This window comes from Populus euphratica, unplaced genomic scaffold (assembly GCF_000495115.2).
Source record: "Populus euphratica unplaced genomic scaffold, PopEup_1.0 scaffold25.1, whole genome shotgun sequence".
Lineage (NCBI taxonomy): Eukaryota > Viridiplantae > Streptophyta > Magnoliopsida > Malpighiales > Salicaceae > Populus > Populus euphratica.
Genome location: NW_011499851.1, coordinates 879,908 through 894,793, shown reverse-complemented (window position 1 = coordinate 894,793; position 14,886 = coordinate 879,908). Strand labels below are relative to the sequence as shown.

Below are 14,886 nucleotides of genomic sequence, written 5' to 3'. Positions count from 1 at the left end.
ATAGTATAATTCAAAATATGAAAAAAAAAAAATTAGAAAACATGTATTGTTAAAAACAATTATATAAAAAACATATATGTTTTAAATAAGTGCTTAATGATCATTTAAAAAACTAAAAATATTATAATCTTTCAAAAATATATTTAAAGGTACTATATTGAATCAAAATATTTTTTAGAGTTGGTGTTTTTATATAAAATAATAAATTTGTAATGGGATACAGAATGAGAATAGTGTACATTATATAGTTTTGACTAGCTGTAGAGTTTGTACTTCAATATTTGTTGATTAAAAAACGTTTAACTCGGAAATATAAACATGCAGCTCTTGTCAACATGTTTTTTTGATATCATAGATAATTAAATAAATTGAAAATAATTTATTTTAATAAATAAAAATAATCATTAATAATAACTAAAGATTAAATTAAAATATTAAAAAATAACTGTCACATAGCATGGATCATAGACTTATCTAAATTTACTAATTTTATTTGTTGGAATCTATTTTTTATTCAATAAAATGATAATAAAAATAAGGTACATAAATGATTGAATCAAATCCAAAAAAAAAATGGACTTCATATATTACATGTAAAAGAGTGCCAGCTAATATTAGAAAAAAATTATAATATTATTTGAAAACCAATAAAAAAATAAACAATATTTAACTAAAGATTAAATTAAAAAACTTGAAAAATAAATGTAAATTAAAATATTTAATTTAAAAACACATGGATGAACTGGGTTGTCTCCCACAACTTTCTTTCTTGAAACCAATTCTGCATTTAATAAAATCATAATAAAAATATACATGTATAAAAAAATAATTGAAAAATGGATAACATATATTCTACCCTTATATTTTTTAAAAAAATTAAAAATCAATAAGAAGTTGTCACTTGCCTGGTTCACCACCGGACAAGTAGTTGAAAAATCAAGCAAGTGTTTGTTTTTATATCAAAAAATATAATTTTTAACTTATTTGAAGCTAAAGAAATCAACACCCTTATGATGTTAATAAACAGAGAAATCAATCCAAAACATCTAAAAATACAAAATCAATCTGAAAGAAAAAATCATCTCCCAACCATAAACTACTTCTTTTCTTGCAAGATGAAGAGAAAAAAGCAGGCATGATCTTTTTTTTTTTTTCCTTATTGACAATTAAGGAAGACAAGTCTATATTTTTGTTAAAAAAATAAAAATAGATGATAATTAAGGAAGACAAACTTATTTTTGTTAAAAAAATAAAAATAAATGATGTGTTATCTATCTTGACAAACAATATATTATCTTCTTACTTAGTTTTTAAATATCATGAAAATAGTTTGAAAATCAAACAAGTGTTTTTTAATTCAAAAAATCATTTTCAATCCATTTTAAGTTAAAAAAACTAACAACCATTCTTATAATATCAATAAATAAACAAATCAAACCAGAAAAAAATCATTTTTGAATCTTGATTTGCTTTTTTTTTTTCTCGAAATAAAAGATGAAAAACACCTCAATAAAATTTCACTTGTCTGAATATAACTCTTTAACATAAAAAATATATTTTTTTATAAATAAAATATGTCAAACTAATAACCCCTCTCTCTCTCTCTCTCTCTTTTATTATTTTATTTTTTATAAATAAAATGTGTCAAACTAATAACCCCCCTCTCTCTCTCTTTTATTATTTTTTGACAATTTTGTTTTTGTTTTTCAAACACAAGAACTCTAATGTAACGAAAATGAACAATAAAATTAACCCTTGCATTCTTGCCTCGTTGTAAACTTGGTCCCCCCCCATAAGGGTTTTTTTTTTTTTTTCAACAAGCATTCAGATTGATTTTTTTATAAAATCATATCAAATTTAATATGGAAATGTTTTTTTGGCATTATAATAATTTGTTAAAAATAAATTAAAATAAATAATCCAATTAAATCCTAAATAACAGTGTTAAATGATGAATTCATTTTTCTTTTTAAAAAAACAATGTCCAAATTAGAAAAACGCTAAAAGCAAATAAAAAGAAAAAAAAAAGCGACTTTTTAAACAGTATAGAAACCCTGCATTCTTTCATATTTTGTTAGATTAATCCCTCAACTCTTTTTTTTTTTGGCAAGCAATACAATAATTTTTCTTTTTAAATCAAGAACCGTCGAGTGAGATGATTATGTAATACCTCAATAATCTCATATATAATAAATAAAAAAAATTACAAATCCAAATCCTATTGAGCAACCAAATTAGAAAATAATAATAATAACAAAAGCACTGCTGCAATACAAGTGAGTTTACCCTTTTTATATAGAAAACATTAAATTAATTTATATATATATATATATATGTACACACACATATATATAATATTGTTGTAATTGACAGTGTATTAAATTGAAAAAATTAATTTTAGATGAATTATATAATGTTCCTGGCACGAGATTTAGGTGAAAAACAATTCTAGAGATTAAATTAGAAAGAATTAATAAAATAAAAAAGTACTATTGCAATTTTTTTATTAATATAAATATTCATAATAATTAAAATATATCTTAGTTAATTTTATAAATCTTAAAATTAACAATTATATAACCCTATAATTGCCCTATGGAACTTAAACCAGTGACCCATCAAATGATCTATCAAACCTAAGACACTGTGGCAATTCCTAATAAATGGGTCTTGGTGTACACTGTTTTTGGTTGTTGTTAATTAATATATCATTAATTAAAAATTCCATTAAAATATTTATATTTATTTAATTTGCATGTTTACGAACAAGCTGAAATTGAGAGAATGAAAGTTAATTAATTGGGCTTCCGAACTATTATTGAACTTCACATGAAACTGAACTTCATATGAAAACTCATACGAATATTTCTAATATTTTGATGCGTTTATATTATTTGGTTATTTTTTAAATTATATTTTGTTTAAAAATATATAAAAATAATATATATATATATATTATTTTTAATATTAGTACATTAAAATAATTGATAAGGTAAAAAATAAAAATTCAAAATAAAAAATAAAAAAATTCAAATTGTTTTCATTTTTTTTTAAATATAAAAACTAACAAGTTTAGATTGTTGCTGATGTGTCTGTTAATGTGTGGTATGAATTGTTTTGTAAAATTAATTTTAAATTAAAAATAATTTTTATTTTTATTTTTTTAATTTTTAATATTTGCATACTAAAACTATAAAAGATTACTTAAAAAAATCAATCAATTGCTTTATTGCTAGAAAAATAATTTGAAAAAGATTTATTGTGCATTTGCTTTGCTTTTTCAATTACTTTTTATATAGAAAACATTAAATTAATTTTTTTAAATACTTTCAATTATTTTAATGTCTTGATTTTAAAAATAAAAAATATTTTTGTAAATACACACCAAAACAAGGTTGGGTTTGGTTAGTACGGTAGTGAGTTTACCCTTTATTTCCTTCTCGCTCAAATAAGCCAGTCTGTTTCTTTATGTTCCACCTGAAATAACAAATCTCAGCTGCCGGAGAAATCAGAGCCTGCAGAAGACCATCCATTCTTTTGATATGTCAAAAGCAGCAGCCAACGTTGCCAGTTTTTCTCACACTTTCAAGTACTTATTGGGTCAGTGCTCGTTTTTCTTTCTTTTCATAATTATAGATAGATAGCTCTGTTTGTCAAAATATAATGCGGGTTTCTCGTTTTCTTTATCAGCTACTCAGTTCTTGTCAAGAGGAATCCCTTTTATTTTCAATTCCTGGATCGTTAGACACCTTACAGCCGAGGACTATGCGGTATTTATTTCTTGTTTTTTAAAATCGCCTCACGGGTTTTGTGATCTGAAATGAAATTATCTTGTCTGTGCAGTTATATGCGGTGCAATTTCATCTCTTTGTGACATGCGTGTTGTTTCTTAGTCGAGAAGGATTCCGGCGAGCCTGCATGAGGGCCGACATTAAATGGTTCGCTTCTTTAGTTACATTTGCTTATTTCCTGTTTTATTTTCGTCTAGTGTGAGAAAAATACTTAAATCGTGAAGTAGATTGTTGAATTCCGCAACCTATGCATAGTCTCCTACACGGTTTTAGATGATTGTCAAACCCTTTTATTAGTTAGAATGAAGGCAGTTTCTTTTAGGCGAAACCTTGATTCAGAGTTGAACTTCTATCTGATTTATTGCAAAACTGTGATATATATGCTCCAGTGATGGTGCTTCAACTGAGGAATATGCAGCAAAGTTATTAAAAGTAGCTTGGATGACCCTCCCACTTGGAGTAGTTACTACGATTTCAGCATGTGTTTTTGTTTTCTGGTGGCAAGGATTAACTTATTCTGATCCATACGCACAAGCTATCTTGATCAATGGTAAGATGCTATAATTGCCTCGATCATTAATGTTGTTGCAACATGATTTTCTCTTTTTGAACTGTTTTCTCATATCATTCTTTATTACCAGCAGCAAGCTCAAAAAAGTTTTAAACCTCCTGTACATGTTTTTCCTAAACATTATTTAGCTTGTCAATTGAGACTTTCATTTTAGTACCTTTGGAAGTAGAAATGGGTCATAGGAAAGCTAAGGATCTACTCAAAAGTTGCATAATTTACAGCAAGTTTGAGAAAGCAGTGGCTTTGTTGAATGAAATTTTAGGAGAGGAATAAAAGAGTAAAAAAAAAAAAAAAACATGTGAATCAATTGTCCAAATGCACTGCCCTGTACTTTGCTAATGTATTGATACATCACTAGTTTTCATTAGTTTCACTATTCATGATCCATTATCAGATCTTCATGATACTTTGCTGTAGCTAACTATATATCATGTCTCTCCTCTTCCCACCCAAGGGACTCTTTCAGATGCTTCTCCATGCGCTTTGTGCATTACATAGCATCAATTACTAGCTTACTAGTCCCTTTATAGCAAACTTGTTTCTTTTATTGCAATTGAATGTACTTTATCTCATCAGCATTATCCTTTTCCAAATTACATAAAAAAATGATTGTTAGCTCACTTTATGTCACAGGCTGTGCATGTATTTTGGAGCTTTTGGCAGAACCCTTGTATATTGTCTCTCAGAATTTGCTATTGCTCAAACTGCGGTTGATCGTTGAAACGGCAGCTACACTTTTTCGTTGTTTGACAATGTACATCCTGATTGTCAAGCAAACCAGCATGGTAAAAGTTTATTTGAAAAGGCAGCTGCTCTTTTGTGTTGTCTGACAATGAACATCCTGAAAGTTATAGTGGTCAATCTTACTAGTGGCATGTGGTAGATAAGCACTTGAATTCTTTTACAGGTATAAATAAAGTGTCGCCATCTGTTTTTGAGACAATCAAGGATTTCAAATGATGCTATAAGCATCAACAACATCCCAGTCTGAAAGTTTGATGAGCATGCATGTTTGTATTAATTGCATCTTATGGATTCACCATTTCAATGTTTTTGTATTAGTTGATTTAAAGGTGTGTTTGGGAGTACTTCTGCTTATACTTTTAGGTGCTTTTCAAAAGTTCTTTTAGCTTGAAAAAACATTAAATTGATATTTTTAATGCTTTTTGATGGTTTTGATTTGGTGATTTCAAAGATAAAAAATAAATCTGCAAAAAATTTATTTTGATGCATTTTCAAGCGAAAAGCTATTTCGGAAAGCACCTTGCACCACAATCCTAGACACACTTAATAAACAGATTTTGGGGAGCACCTATTCCTCTATGTGGTGGATATTGTCTGCTAATCAATATGCTTCATGTTCTCGTTCCACCTTTTTTTTTTTAAACTGAAATCGTCCATTTCTTCTCATCTCCAACATCTTGGATTTTTTTTTTTACTTCTTTTCTTGTGGAAGTCTTTGGGTGGATTTTATGCAAGATGTTTCTCAACTTATGTTTAGGACTTGGTTATCTCACTTTTTTCTTTTTTGGACATTTGAGATAAATTCCTTGAAAACTGGCTACAAAATGGTAATTTGTTGCACTATATCATTAAAAAAAGGTTGAATAAATGTATTTATTCATGTCCCCATATCTATTTTTCTAAGTAATCTCCTCTATCTGAATTCCTAGTGGTAAGACTCCTGCTTGTTTTCTTGAAATTTGTGGAGCCTAACTCTATGGGCTTGTTCACAAAAAACTTTGACAGAAAGTTTCTAATTCTTGTAGGATAAGGGGATTGTTTTTGCGTTGTCGCAAACTGCATATGGAGCTTGTTTGTTCTTAGGATATTGGAGTTACTTTGTTCTTTTCCGTGCATTTAGAAGTTCTGTTCTCTTCCCTTTCAGGTATGATTTCTTTGTATGAACAAAGTTTCATTCTTCAGTATGATTTGATTTTCATCCCTGTCCCTCCAGTCTGAAAGAAAACAAAGCAAGGAATAATTGCTTAAGCTGATAGTGCGATGGAAACCTGTTTGATTTGTTTATTTTTTTACCCTGTAAAGCTTGATAGTGTCTTCAATCTGCTCATATTAACATGTTATCAATTTATGGCAAGGTTCCTTAGCAGTTGTGTGGCATTCACAATTATTTTGTTAACATATTAGTTAACACTATTTCTTTCAACAGACTAGGAACCATAATGGATTATGACAGGCAGCTCTCTAGCATGTGTGTTCTGTTCACTCTACAATCCTTTCAAAAGCTTATCCTTCAAGAAGGGGAAAAATTTGTTCTTGTATGGTTGGATACCCCATACAACCAGGCTGTATATGGACTTGTTCACAAGTTAGGTATGTGGCTGGATCAGATATTATTGGCCTCGTTGAGTGTTTATATAAACCAAAATGGTTGTGATTTGAATATTTTGCTTCCTTGATGAAGATAATTTGATTGATATAGTATGTTATAAATGCTAAATTTTCATATCCAGGGAGCTTAGTTGTCAGATTGGTGTTTCTTCCATTTGAGGAAAGTTCATATGCTACATTTGCCAGGTCTGCATCAGGTTTATTTCTCTCATTTGTTTTCTTAATGTTCCGATTTTGAAAAAATTGCTGTTGTTGTTTTGATGGTGCAAGTCTCTTGATGTGCTCTGCATTTTCTTGCTTTGGGGTTTCATCATTTTTGTTATCTATTTGAATGCAGTCTATTCTGGTAGCTAGCCACTTTTTTATTTTTAGTTAAGAAGCACAGCAAGAAACTTTGTTGAGTCAGATAGTTCGGGGTCAGAAAGGGCAGGGTGTGGAAAAGGATTTTGTTTCATCTTCTGTATTTGAGTGTTCCAGAAGAAACGAAGTTGTTTTTTTTACTGCTTGTCTCCACTGACTGTGGTGACCAGGCATGAGTTGAAACTCGGTAATTCATAACTTATTTCTAGTCTGAACCGTTGTAATTATGGTTAACACTACCATCACTAGCTTAACTGGTGTGGTCAAGCATTTGCCCTGGAATAGTGTGTGTGATCATCTTCTTTAATCGCTAGAATGGTTAAGAATTTGTAGATTCTTTTCCTTTCTTTTCTTTTGGACTGAGATTTACAATTTGAATACATGCACCATATGCATTTCAACATCAATTTGAAGTCTCCACATCTCCATTTTCTGCCATAAGCAGCTGAATGCTTCTCCTTCTCATGACAGGAAAAGATCCAGACAAAAGCAGGAAACTGGGAAGCTGCCTATCAGAGGCCTTGAAGCTTGTTTTGTTAATTGGTGCATTCCTTCATTTCTTGTCTTTATATGCACCTAGTCAAATAGTTTTCAAGTTTCTGTTTACCCTTTTTATATTATGAAAATTGTCATGACAAACTTTTTCAAATTTATAGTACTGCAGAAAAATCAGCACATTCTTTCTATCCCAAGTTTGTGAACTTGGTGGCGATTAATGATCGACCCATCAATTTTCACGACTCCTTTTCTCTCATCGTCCAGGTGTTGTATTTATGACATTTGGCCCAAGTTACTCCTACTCTCTCATCAGAATGTTGTATGGCCGTAAATGGAGTGATGGAGAGGCATCGACAGCTCTCCAGTATTATTGCTTCTATGTTATTGTCTTGGCTATGAATGGTTAGTAACAACATTTTCCATTATCACCCATTGTCTTGGCTATGAATGGTTAGTGACAACCTTTTCCATTATCACTTCTATAAACTATTATTTTTCATTTGACCACAAACAAACTGCTATTTGTAATACTTCTGTCATTCTTTCTCATTTTCTCCTCCTGTTGATTCCTGATAATGTTTTGGAAAAACAAGTGCACAGACAATCTATGTCATGGCATAATCAGGTCACTGGTTTTTTATTATCAACTAAGTGTAGAAATTTGCTGGATCAATTTTAAATCGAGAGGTTATTGTTAGAAAAATGAAGAGATTAATTTCTACGCATTTGGACAGGAGTGCAAGCTTGACAACTGCACACATAATTTGCTTGTGAATCTAATGAACGCTTCAGCAAGCAACTTGATTACCACAGACAATGCATCTCTCTCAGCTTTGCTTTTATATACTGTTATGAAAATGTTGACCTTCATTTGACTTTGCATCAGGAACTTCTGAAGCTTTTCTACATGCTGTTGCAACAGAGAGCCAACTCAAGCGCTCAAATGATTCGTTGCTTGTGTTCTCATTGATATATGTAGTGATGAATGTCCTGCTGATAAAGTCAGCTGGTGCTGTTGGCTTGATTCTGGCAAATTCCTTAAGTATCCTTTTCAAGTTGCAGGCTTTTTTATTAGCCATTATTTCACCAGGCACCCATGCGTGCCCACCATGTGCATGTTATACACATTGTACATGGTCACGAGACTGAGTTTTGGTGAGTTCGATGCAAAATATTTGAAGCCCATTAATTGACACTGTTTCACTTGTTGCCTTTTCATGATCATATTTGTTGTGTCAGAATTTTGATTTATGCCTCTTGGAAACTAGACTTCTAACTATAGTTCCAAGGAGGAAAGAGAAAAGAGCAAATCTTTTTTGATAGATGTTCCATTGCTTTCATAGTTACCAACGGTGAAGGATTGCGTGAATTTGCTATTGCCCTTTAACACTGGATTGCTCAACAGTTTGGTTGTGCCAGTGTTATAGAAGTTGAATAGTGGGAATTTAGATCAAGGCATAACTGTGTTTCGTCTAGGGTGTCCATATATAAGCAGCATGGTTCTGACTAATAGTGCTTGGTAAGTTAGGCTACCATAAACAAGACCCCAAAGGTTTTGCAGTTGAGAGAATAAACTTCTATTCAAGGTAAAGTAATTTTGAAAAGCAGCTAAGATACTGTTTCAACCAATATTGTCTTCTGAAAGTGTCCCGGATGCCAATTTCAACCTATATTGTTCAGCTGTTGGGTTTGTGGCTTTAAAGGGGCTCTCCATGATGATATCTAACTCAGTAGTGACTAGTTTATGTTCTTCCTTGATTCCTAAATTCAACCAATTACCAGTGGTATATGCTTTATTAAATTTAAATCCTTGGGTCGCTGGTTTCTTGACTATTCTGAAGATATGATCTTGAGGATTATATACTCTGCAGTATTCATCAAATACTACTTCCAGGTATGGCTTTGATACTGCATCTCTTCCATGTTTTTGGGTACTTATATCAACCTTATATTGGATATGTGTTTTTCTCTCTGCAGGATTCTTCTGCATTTTCTTTTACCAGCTGCTTACCTTCAGGTTGGACAGTTCTGTTGTTTTCTGGTGTAATTACTATCATCTCTGAGAAATTATTTCTGGACCACGAAAATTTCTGGCCAACATTTTTAATCCACTTCTCCATCGGCTTAACTTGCTTCTGCATTTCGTCTTTCATCATGTAAGTATCTCCTTGTCTCTTATTTCAATTTATGCTATAACCACGTGAACTGAGTTTTGAGGTGTGAATTCAGTTGGCCATTTAACTTTTCTTATGCTCCTTTTATTTTTATTTTTTTATGTGGAAAGTTTCCTGTAATTTTATTTTCATTTATCATTAACAGTTATCGCCGTGAGAGACCTTTCATCAACAGAATTATCCGTTTCTGTGATCACATGGACTGAAGAATTAATAACTGTCCTAACAGCTTGTGAGTGTAAGATTTTATTTTTCAGATTATTTAATCAATTACTATTTGCTCTGCTGTCATTCGGGTATATAATTGACAAAGAAGGGCCTTTGAATGCAGTACAAAAACACAAGGGTGAGGATGAATTGCACTCTGTTGAAGTCCATTCCATGTTACGGTGGGATTATTAGTAGCCAGGTAACTAACAATCAAAGTTATAATGTTGCAATAGCGGTTTGTTACTTACAAGCTAGTGTCATCACTAACAACACTACTCCCCTCAGTTAAAAAACATCATATCTCTAAATTTGAGAACATTGTTTCCACTACCATCATAATTGACTAGCAAGAAAGTTGAAAAGCTTGAGACAATTTTCTGAAGTGCAACTTTTGAAGGGTTGCAATTTGCATTAGATTTAATTTCGGATCTCATTTCTTGTCTTTGATGAGAAAGTATGCCAGGGTCGTGGGTGCGAAATTGACGCCCAGGACCCCCATTCTGGCTTCTGCTGCCTCTGCTTGAATTTTGTTTCCCCCTTGCTCCCCTCATGTCAAGGTCATATAGGCAGCACAATGCAATGGCTCCAACATGGCACCATGAATGCCCACTAACTTACGCAAGTTTATTCTTGCCACTCCTTCACAATGCTTGGCAGGCTTTATAGCTGCAGTTTTTGAATCTAAGCCAATGCCAAACTAGTGAAAAAAGGTTTCTCCTTTTACCAGGATTACTGGATACCCAACAAGGAACAATGGAACACACTTGCTTCTCAATTTGGGCAGGAACTTAGCGAGTCAGTGGAGCTGGTAATGTTGTCTTATGAAGATCATTTTCAAAATAAGAACACTGCATCGTTAAGCTTCTTCAATTGGGTTCTGCTATGGACAACCGGTAGACTGATGTCTGCTCATTCCATTGCGAAGTTTATGGTGTGTTTTTGTGCTCTAATAACAATTTTCCTTTGGATAAAAAAGCATGAGAAGTGCGAGCATCATACTTTAGTAGAAAAAGGTGGCAAACGTTTAAACAGCCATGATAACCCGTTATAATGGTTCTAGTCAAGGACACCCCTTTTCATCTACAAAAGTAACTTTGTTCATCATAAATGCTCCATATTATTTGATGGACCAACCTGAATATAACATGAAACATGATACCTGTCCATCTCAAAAAAAAAAAAAAATCTCTGGTAGGTGAGAAATTGGGCAAATGAACAGGCCAGTCTTATCAAGAGCAAAAAAAATAAAATAAAGGGATGGAAGAGAGGGCCACAAATGCAATTTGATGATTCATAGGACACCCACGGGCGTGTTGGGTTGTCCTCCAGTGTCACTCCAGGAGCAGCGCTCAGTAATTATAAGCTTTGAAAGCTTGAGAAAGTAGAGGTAGATAAAGAGGGGAAAAACGAACTTACTATGATTAAGAAGGAGACTAGGTTTAGAGTTTAGACAAGTATCCACCGAACCCACGAATATAAAGTTGCTCCTATCTTCTAAAACAAAATGATGGTAATTTGAGTATTTTGCTTGGGAGGTAGTGGATTGCATTACTACAAAGTCGTTTGCTTCAGAAAGCAGGAATGAAGTGAGGGAATGCCACTTGCAACATGTTAAGGAGTGGGAATATAAGTTATATGAACATCTTAATATATCGAAAGAGTTGGGAGAAATAAAAAAAAAAAAGAACAAAAGGGGCAAGAGATGGCTCCAATAATGGATGATTCCCCTTTTGTCTCTTGCATACCTCTAATAAACTAAGGAACTCCAGCCTCCACAACCATTTTGACCACCGAAGGCTTTTTGCAGTTCCGTCCAAGACCTTTCTTACGTTCGTCCACCAAGGATTTCATTGCGGATTAGACACTATAATGATCATTTTACATTTTCAAGACAAATTTATTTATCTTACTGTTGAGGGTAAGAAATTCTCTTCATCAAAATAATCGGGTACAAATCAATCTTTCTGTGTTTTTTAAGCATGGTACAATGACTATTCTATCTTTACAAGCAAAATTACATGAACAGAGTTTTCATTGTATTTTTTTTTTGTTATAAATAAGTTAATTTAAATTAAATATAATGTTTTAATAAATAAAAAATAATTAACATTATAGATTTTAAACTCAATCTAGTGACTAACCTGGTCCAAAGCAAGATATGCTTGTGATATTTAGAAAACATATGTGACATCTTTTAAAGATTAAACGCAGACTTTTATATTAGTGTTTAGAGTGGCATATCAAACTCTTCCAAGTGGTGGGGTATGTATTCGCAAAAAACTAATCATATAAACTCAACAAACTTTTTTTTCCTTTCTCTTTTCATTATCATTGCTTGGGGTTTTGTGCATAAGTATTAAGTTACTGTGCCATGAGCTTCACGATTTTTTTTATTTTTTTTTATGAAGTTATCATTAGACACTATAATGATCATTTTACATTTTCAAGACAAATTTATTTATCTTACTGTTGAGGGTAAGAAATTCTCTTCATCAAAATAATCGGGTACAAATCAATCTTTCTGTGTTTTTTAAGCATGGTACAATGACTATTCTATCTTTACAAGCAAAATTACATGAACAGAGTTTTCATTGTATTTTTTTTTTGTTATAAATAAGTTAATTATATAAAAATATTTTAAAAAAATTCATTTTATAAAATTATAAAATAATTAAATTAGCATAAATCAATACTCTATAATATATACTCAAAATGCTTGAAAAAAAATAAGAAAATCAACTCAAATAAATTTGTAACAAATATATAAAATGAAAAAATAAATTCAACTAAAAAAATTCATATAAAAAATGAAGTTGCAATTGCTAAAAGTTTAAAAATCCTATAAATAAATAAATTAAAAATTGATCTCATATGAAAAAAAATATCACAACAACATTTATACAATTATTAAGAGCAAAAACAATTAAAAATAAAATAAAAAATAAATATAGTGAAAAAAATCATGAAAAAGAAAAAATCTTACCTTAATGTAGTTGCAAGTGAAGCTAAGGAGAGAAAAAAAATTCATAAATCATATTAATTAAAAAAAATTAAGAGGATAAGAAAAGAAAGAAAAAGAAGACATACCCAAGCGCGGAGAAAAAAAGAAGAAGATGAGGAGAGAAAAGAAGAGAAAGAAATAGATATTAAAGTTTTTCACATATAGTAAAGAAGAAGAATAATAGAAATGAGTCTATCTCTTATAAAATAAGGGGATTCAGGCTTTTTATTGGGGTGCGTTAGTGACGGATTTACCGACAGATAATTGAATATTAATATTTTTTCGGATTTAATATTAATATTTTTTAATTATTCCATCAGTAATATTTAAATTTTTAATTTCATAAAAAGTTTTCAGAAATCGTCAACAATTACCAATGATTTTTCAATCCATTGGTGATTTTGTCTGTAATATTTAAATGAAAAATTTATATTAATTTATTTTTTTCAAAAAATTATCAAATAAAACCAATGACTTTTCAATCCGTCAGTGACTTTGTCTGTAAAAAACAACAATTAACAATGCAATTAGAAAGTGAATAGTTTTGGAATTCTCTAGGAAATAACGATGAAAAATTTCGTTGGTGATTCTTTTTGTAATTGACGTGATAAATAGTGTTCATAATTTACCAATGAATTTTACCAATGGAATATATTTCATCGATAATTCCGTTAGTAAAAATAACTTGTCATCATTTTTTTTACCTTGTTTTAATTTTTTTCACTGCAATTTCCTCAGTATATACCAAGGAAATATTTTTGTTGGTAAAATCCCTCTGAAATTTACCAAGGTTGTGGGTTAGTTGAGTTAACTAGGGTTGGCTGAAGCTTTTTTTCAATGTTTTTTTCAATTAATTTTTTTTAGTTTTGACTTTCATCATTTAGTTTTCTTTAGAGTAGACCTCTATTCTTTCATTCAATTTTTTTGTTTTACAAAGGGTTATTTTGGTCTCATGAATATGACGTGAATTTGATATGATGACTCGAGTTAGGTTTTTTATCTTTTTTTAAATTTAATTTTTTTCTCGGTCCATTCTTCAACGTTTAATTTGTTGGTAAATAAGATTTGAAATTTTCTCATTTTTCTTTATATAAATTATTATGTTCTCATTCAATTTTTGTTTTATTATGAAATAAGATCATTAAAAATATTAAAAATAAGATCATTAAAATTTATTAAAAATATTTAGAGGGTATCTTTTTATATTTTTTATTATGAAATAAGATTATTAAAATTTATTAAAAATATTTAGAGGGTATCTTTTTATAAAATTGACAAGCATTTATTTTTTTTATTAGCCATTGCCATTGGCTTTTTTATATAATTATATTGATCCAGATTTTTCTTTTTCATTTAAAAATATTATCATTATTTAGGCATATTTTTTTATATTAGAAAATATTAAACCCAGTTTGCGCTGCGCAACTATTTCGTATTTACCTAAACTGAGTGGCCTTGATAAAATAGTAGAATTAGTTATTTCAAGCTTGTGTTTTTCAAAGGAAAAAACTTTGCGAGGCTTGGGAACTCCAAAGACTGAGGGCGGGCGCAAGTTGATCGTAAAAGAACCCTTCCTCTGGGACCTTTTATTCTCTTTTGTGCTTCGCCATGGATATTGATGAAGCTTTCAAGAGACATTCTTGTTTAAAGTAGGGCTTCCCCGGAAACATGTTGTCGTTCACGAATCCCAGAGCTCTAGTTAAGTACAAAAGCTTGGAAAATTTACGTGGTTTTGTTAGATTTGCATGTCTCGTCCTGACTATTCAAAAGAAAAAGGAAGAACAAATAACCATCAATATACGTTTCTGCAGCAGCTTGCAAGAAGTGCTGATTTTAACGCTGGCTTCAGGCTTCAACACACGATCGAATTAATAAGAAGATAGTAGTAGTATATGTTTAATAATATATAAAAAAGGAACCATTTTGAGT

General features: G+C 30.7%; 1 protein-coding gene across 3 annotated transcripts; it reads left to right on the top strand.

Annotated features, from left to right (window-relative positions):
- The first annotated feature begins 3,411 nt into the window (after positions 1-3,411).
- Positions 3,412-11,198, top strand: LOC105121421 (lipid transporter). Of its 3 annotated transcripts, XR_841548.1 has the most exons (16): positions 3,412-3,600; positions 3,691-3,770; positions 3,844-3,938; positions 4,181-4,341; positions 4,996-5,147; positions 6,132-6,250; positions 6,533-6,696; positions 6,837-6,911; positions 7,546-7,617; positions 7,837-7,974; positions 8,459-8,614; positions 9,414-9,466; positions 9,550-9,728; positions 9,892-9,978; positions 10,078-10,155; positions 10,684-11,198. XR_841548.1 is itself a non-coding variant. In XM_011020047.1 (15 exons), exons 1-14 carry the CDS (start codon positions 3,543-3,545, stop codon positions 9,950-9,952), a joined length of 1,563 nt encoding a protein of 520 aa, XP_011018349.1. In that variant the 5' UTR covers positions 3,412-3,542; the 3' UTR covers positions 9,953-9,978; positions 10,078-10,389. The 3 variants fall into 3 exon arrangements, 2 of the variants coding, with proteins under 2 accessions (XP_011018349.1, XP_011018350.1); XM_011020047.1 differs by lacking the exon at positions 10,684-11,198 and having other exon boundaries at positions 10,078-10,389; XM_011020048.1 differs by lacking the exon at positions 10,684-11,198 and having other exon boundaries at positions 9,892-9,984; positions 10,078-10,389.
- Positions 11,199-14,886: the final 3,688 nt, after the last annotated feature.